The sequence below is a fragment of the Pagrus major genome, chromosome 12, assembly GCF_040436345.1.
Source record: "Pagrus major chromosome 12, Pma_NU_1.0".
Lineage (NCBI taxonomy): Eukaryota > Metazoa > Chordata > Actinopteri > Spariformes > Sparidae > Pagrus > Pagrus major.
Genome location: NC_133226.1, coordinates 20,994,853 through 21,000,852, shown reverse-complemented (window position 1 = coordinate 21,000,852; position 6,000 = coordinate 20,994,853). Strand labels below are relative to the sequence as shown.

The 6,000-nt window shown below is 39.1% G+C and overlaps 1 protein-coding gene across 4 annotated transcripts in view; it reads right to left on the bottom strand.

Moving 5' to 3' along the window:
* ptpn13 (protein tyrosine phosphatase non-receptor type 13) overlaps window positions 1–6,000 on the bottom strand; it is a 50,996-nt gene continuing 44,996 nt past the window's right edge. For all 4 annotated transcript variants that reach the window (XM_073478323.1, XM_073478324.1, XM_073478326.1 and 1 more), the window contains 17 exons: window positions 5,788–5,943; window positions 5,457–5,628; window positions 5,087–5,297; window positions 4,859–4,944; window positions 4,706–4,767; window positions 4,139–4,294; window positions 3,764–3,929; window positions 3,519–3,608; window positions 3,316–3,410; window positions 3,159–3,214; window positions 2,981–3,078; window positions 2,502–2,650; window positions 2,326–2,416; window positions 1,628–1,965; window positions 1,335–1,550; window positions 1,196–1,258; window positions 1–1,105 (listed from right to left, as the gene is read on the bottom strand). In XM_073478323.1, the coding sequence (XP_073334424.1) occupies window positions 1,028–1,105; window positions 1,196–1,258; window positions 1,335–1,550; window positions 1,628–1,965; window positions 2,326–2,416; window positions 2,502–2,650; window positions 2,981–3,078; window positions 3,159–3,214; window positions 3,316–3,410; window positions 3,519–3,608; window positions 3,764–3,929; window positions 4,139–4,294; window positions 4,706–4,767; window positions 4,859–4,944; window positions 5,087–5,297; window positions 5,457–5,628; window positions 5,788–5,943 (2,283 nt within the window). In that variant the 3' untranslated portion in view covers window positions 1–1,027. The remainder of the gene's footprint in view (window positions 1,106–1,195; window positions 1,259–1,334; window positions 1,551–1,627; window positions 1,966–2,325; window positions 2,417–2,501; window positions 2,651–2,980; window positions 3,079–3,158; window positions 3,215–3,315; window positions 3,411–3,518; window positions 3,609–3,763; window positions 3,930–4,138; window positions 4,295–4,705; window positions 4,768–4,858; window positions 4,945–5,086; window positions 5,298–5,456; window positions 5,629–5,787; window positions 5,944–6,000) is intronic.

Below are 6,000 nucleotides of genomic sequence, written 5' to 3'. Positions count from 1 at the left end.
TTCAATCTTTGCACAGACTTGTTTAATCATTTCTATGGTCAATTATGAGGCCAGTTTGTGGTTTCCTGTGGCATTACAGCCAAGATGTTTGATCCCTAGGTTGACAAATCAACACCATATATAGCAGAATGTCATCACAAATTATTGCTCTAAGAATGGAAATTATCACTCCCCTAACAGCCTCAGAACAGCTTCTCATTATTGCAATACTGTGCAGTAACTTGTAGTGTAAATAAAGTACATTTCAAGTCATCAGCCTTTACACAGGTGCACAAGTTGTAGCTTCTCTTCCTCCGACTTATCAGTGGTTTTGTTAGACATGAAGCTTTGAAAAATATTGTTTCTATAAATGAAGTTTGGAATGTGATGGCAACCTTTATACACAGCATGAACACAAACAGTAAAGGTATATATAAAGGTAATATGCATAAAACAACAAAGTCAAGGAAAAATATTTCAGATTTTTAAAACAAATGAAACTTTCCTCTACATAACATTTAAAACGTATCCAGTTTAATTTTCAGGAGATGAATATGTACACTTTTAATTCCATCATTTACCCTCAGGCAGTAAGCAATTACTGTATAATAGATTTACAAAGCAAATACTGACATAGTATTCTGTCAAGGCATGTTCCAGCATCAAAATAGGATTTAAAATACACAAGTACAATTTTGTTCCACATAAAATACGAAGTCGTTGATCACTTTCATAATTATTTTAGAATATTCAAGAATCTGGAAAAAAAAAACCCATAAGTGTTCTCTTGTAGGTGACAATAAGAAATACAATCAGCAGTTCTCATAAATGCATTGTAAGGGAGTAGCAGCCGAAGAGAGAGAACTCAAAAAGCAAACATAAAAATATAGACTTCTTTAAAAGGATTTACTCTCAAGAGAACTGAATATTTAAAGGCAGTTTAAAAACATGTAGTGTAAATTTGGCAATTTCTGCCTGTGTCAACTCTCCTCCATTTTTGTTTTGCTCTTGTGAAACAGTCACCCAGCCTCTACAAATGTGGTTTCTACTATCCTGAGATGTTTTCCTCTGCTTGAAGGCATCTGAGGACATAGAGGATCACTTGATAGCAGAAAATATATTGGTCCTGTAAGAAAAAAAACAGAAAACGTGTGAGCGAAAAACATAATCCAAAGAGGTGTAGAATCAAATTCAAAGAGTGAACTTTAAAACTCACCTCTGTTTGGACCATTCCCTGTCTCTGAAGTCTCATGTTCCGAACGACATCTGAAATATCAAACTACAAGAAAAAGTTTATAAGATTGTGATCATGAACAAAATAATACAAACAAGAATAAAAGCTTCCGTCTACTTACATCAGCATCTTTACCGATGAGACCCAGAACCACGTCTATACAGATGAGGGTCCCTGATCGACCGATGCCTGCACTGCAGTGTGTGATGATGGGCCCCGATCGATGAACGTGCCTCATGTAAGAAATAAATGTGAGCAGCTGCTCGGGTTGTGTGGGTGTTCCGTGGTCAGGCCATCCCGTGTAGTTCAGATGAGTTACACGCTGTATTTCATTGGTCTGAGGAAAGAGGAACTCTTATGTTAATGTGTCTACTAAGGCTCAAGTTGTCATAAGAAAATGAGCTATAAACTAACCTGGATGTCTTTGACCTCGATGAGTCGTATGACAAAGTTGTCGAGATATTGGTCTTTAATCAGCGTGATCTGTAACCTGTCGTCCACCATCTCTGCTGTCCTTGGTGTGTCTGGCCAGTACCGCTGACATTTCACTTTCCCTCCCTCTACTTCCTGGGTCATCATGGCGATCACGTTAGACTTCTGCTCCCAGACCATTTGCCAGAAGTCACCCAGAGTCGTGGGTAAGGGTCCCTGACAGGCGATGTACAAGTAGTTCTCATCTTTCACTGACATCTTGATGAAGTTGGCGTTGATGTAGCCGCCATCTTTGCCCAGCACGACCCGAGTTGTGTCAACTAGATGCATATACAAGAAAATCATATTTTAAACATGACCAACACTTTCAAGGGACAGTTCAGTTTTCGGTCACTGTTTGTATAGTGAACTAAATTACTTGGCTAGGTGTAGGCAAAACATAAAAAATACTTGGTTAAGTTTAGGGAACTAAAATACTTGGTTAGGTACTAAATTACTAAAAAACAATCTAGATGCATAAACAGCACTGCAGGTAAGAGAATAAATATATATTTCTGATTTTGGGGTGAACTGTCCCTTTAAGTATCAAGCATTGGATTTAGTGACGTTTATTAAAAAGCTTTAATTTTCTGTTATGAAACACTATAAATATGGACCAGAACATTTGTGTTTGCTCTTACAGGGAACAATATTCTTGTAGCGATTCTTCTTCTTGTTCTCCTTCGTCTGGCCTATTAAACAGTCGTCCAGAGGCTGGAGGTTCTGAAGATTCTGCCAGGAGGGAAAACAGATGTTCATAAAAATGTCATGACATGCCAAAAATTCACAGGCGATGAAATTTTAAGCAGATTCTCACTTCAAACTCCTGCAGTGGGACCTTCTGCTCGAGGAGGCCTCTCATCATGCGCACCACGGTGTTGAGCTTTGCTCCTGTGTACTGGCCGTCAGGGACCACTTTGACGAGGGGTAAAGAGGTCAGCTCATCCTCGGTGATAATTGGCCCATCTGGGAGAGACAGAATTAAGACACGAAACAGTTCAAATGTCAAGAGTAATGGCCCAAAAACTTTATGTCAGTCACGAAACTGCAAAATAAAATGAGAGTTCTGATATTGAAAAAATACCCGACTCTAATGACACAACACTAAGAATGAAAAGAGAGACTGGCCTGCATGGAATAACATTTCTAAGACCTGTTAATTCCTCTTTATTCACTCCAACTTATTAAATGTTGATAACTACATCTGATGGAGACTCTCCTACCGCACGTCATTTTAATTTGTTGCAAAGAATTAACTTTTTTAGAGTCAAATCTGAAATCCAAAGTCCGTCTTACCATCTCTCGATTTGAAGTTCATGTTTTCAATCGGTAGTTCATCACTTCCCCATGTGATTTCATCTTCTTCTGGCTGTCCAGCACTCATTTGCAGATAGCTGTTGATTCAAAAACATAAATGTGAGATGTGAAGGAGAATCATGTGAATATATTCACTGTCCTAAAAAGCAAATCTTACTTTTCGTTCCTTGGATCGTCAACACTCTCCTCTTGCCATTCCACTTTCCGGGAACTCTATTGTGGAAGAATCATAAACAAAATAAACAAAAACTATCTGATATAGCCCTCGTATAGTTATATGTTTCATGAAGTCTGATGTCAGATTTGATTTGTACCTCAGGGGAGTCTTCAGGTAAAGAAGATCCATCACAATCTGTGTCCTCTGAAAGCTCTGCGCTGTGCTCCGTCTCTCTTGGACCGTCTTCATAGTCTGTGAAATGTGTTTGTATCATTTGATTTACAAATTAAATTAATTAAATTAAACATTGTTCTGCTGAGATTTCAGCACTTTATGTTGTAATATGTAATATGTTATTACCTGCTGGTGGTATTGCAGGATAGTTGCCAGATTTGAGCTCATCATGGAGAGCACGCAGCTTAGTCTTTGCCCCACTGTCCTCACTCATGTCTGAAAGACACAGGAAGGAAAGTGTAATTATTACAAGACGAATGCTAGTAACAATATAATTTAAAAGAGTTTTAGAGCTTTGTAAATGATAAAAAAAACATGTGAAACGTTTATTAAAGGGATAGAAATCCTATGTTTTGGATCTCTGTTTGTACCTGTGTTTCCGTTGCACTTGTCAGAGTTGATGGGCAGGTAGGCCAGGTATGTGTTTGGGTTCTGGTCCGGTGGTCTGGACACCATGAGGTGAACCAGGCCTTTAGCTTTACGGATGGTGGTGACAGCTTTGGTGTGGGACACTCCTGTCATTAGTTCTTCATTCACCTGCAAGAAAAAGACAATCATAATTTAATCTCTTCACTGAAGGTTGTGTATCGTCCCAGAACATCCAGAGAAACTTTAATAGTGTTTAATACAAAATCACAATCATGTAACAGCAGATCAAATGTTATGTTACATTTGTTAGACAGTTTAAAAGTACATTTATTAATATGACCCTGAATTCTGAGCAGCAAATGTCAAACATCACTCACTTTCAGCAGCCTGTCTCCCACTTGCAGTTTGCCTGAGGACTCTGCTACCCCTCCTGGTGTGATGGACTTGACAAAGATCCCCCTCTCTCCTCCAATCACAGAGAAACCCAGACCTCCTGCAAGAGGCTTCTCCAGATCCAGCTTTATGACCTCCTCCTGCACATTCATAAAAACAAACAAGTTATAAAAAAAGAATTAAAGGTGATCACACATTTGTTTAGACAACTGTCTGGTAGTTAATTAGCTATTAAGAAGGCAAAGCTAATGAATTAAAGAATGCTGTAAGATGTAAGCTCGATGGCAACAGTGAAGCATGATAGTAATCAAAATATCATTGTGACAAGGGTATACATCCACATCACATCAGCATTAACACATCAATACAATTTTTATAGGGGGCCGAAACGGCTGAAATCAAAATTAAATAATAGGTCAATAAAGAAACTTAATAGTCTATTTAATGCACCAAAAATTTGAAATTTCTTAACAGAAATCTTAAGAAATTCCACAGTAGAAGTTTTAACTCAACATTATTGGAATATAAAAATAAAATGATATCAAAATTACCTCTGAAGGACAAAGTGCTGCAAGACACTCTGTATCTCTTGGATCTTCTCCTTTAAGAAAGCCTGTTAAAGAAAATAAGGTTGCCATTATGCAAAATAATACAAATGATTTATTTATTTTTTACAGGTGGCACCACTAAGATGTGAAACATACCATTCATGCTGGATGAAACCTTGGGGCTATTGTTGTTGTTAAGAAAAGAGACACTTTTCTGCCCAGGGGAAACTGGCTTTCCATCCCTTTGACAAAAAGAGAAAAAAAAGAAAAAGAAAGTTAGTGAAATGATGGCACTTAAAGTATCTGGAGCTTTTTTGAAATGCCATTCAGATCAAATAACAACAAATTCAGCATGAAAAATATGCAAAATTTTTCTTAGACTACCTGGTGGCCTTGAGAGAGAGGTCGTCGAGGGAGAGCTCCAACAGTCTGGTGCTCTCACTCAGAGTCAGGTCCTGGGTGGGAGCACCGTTGATGTAGTGGATCAGATCTAATGATCTCAGGCTTCCCTCCTCAAAGGCCACTGAACCCGGCTCAATGTCTTTCACAAACAAGACACTGTATATACTGTCACTGCCACCATCCAGTACCAAACCTGGTGATACAACAAAAAGTAAGACAATTTAGTTTGACTTGAGCTAGATTTTTTTTTATGCCACATCTGGGAAAAAGACCTATGAACAGTGGATATACAGTACCTAAATTTAACTTGTTCAAGGGATGTTTAATCTTGTTAATGAGGGCTGCTTCTTACCCATTGGTTCTTGGCTACCCTTAAAACAAATGTCAGGCAGCAGGTGAGCTTCTATGGGGGGCTTCGGAGCCTCCAGGACCCTCCCTACCACCAAGTCAACCACACGGGGGGCCGCACGCACAAGATTAACCACCTCCGTGTGGCCCATATTGCCCACATCAGTGTTGTTCACCTGGAGATAAAAGATAAAATATAGAGGAACTGTAAGACACTTTCGGGAAACACACTTGGCTCTTGGCAAGAAAACAAATTAACTATTTCTAGGAATGTTGAAATGACTGAAACATGCTGTAGGCTGTGACCAGAATAAGGGATTAGGGATGAATCGTACCATAATCATTCGGTCCCCGGGCCTGAGCCTTCCATCTCCTTTGGCTGGATCCTGGACAATGTCATGGATGTAACACCCATGATCGTTACCTTTGGTGAGGGTAAAGCCCAGGCTGCCCTGTTCTGACTTTACCAAGGACACCTTTAGCTCGACTTCCTGAAAACAGAGATGAAACTCGGTTAGAGGATTCAAAATGTCGAACCACATTTTAGT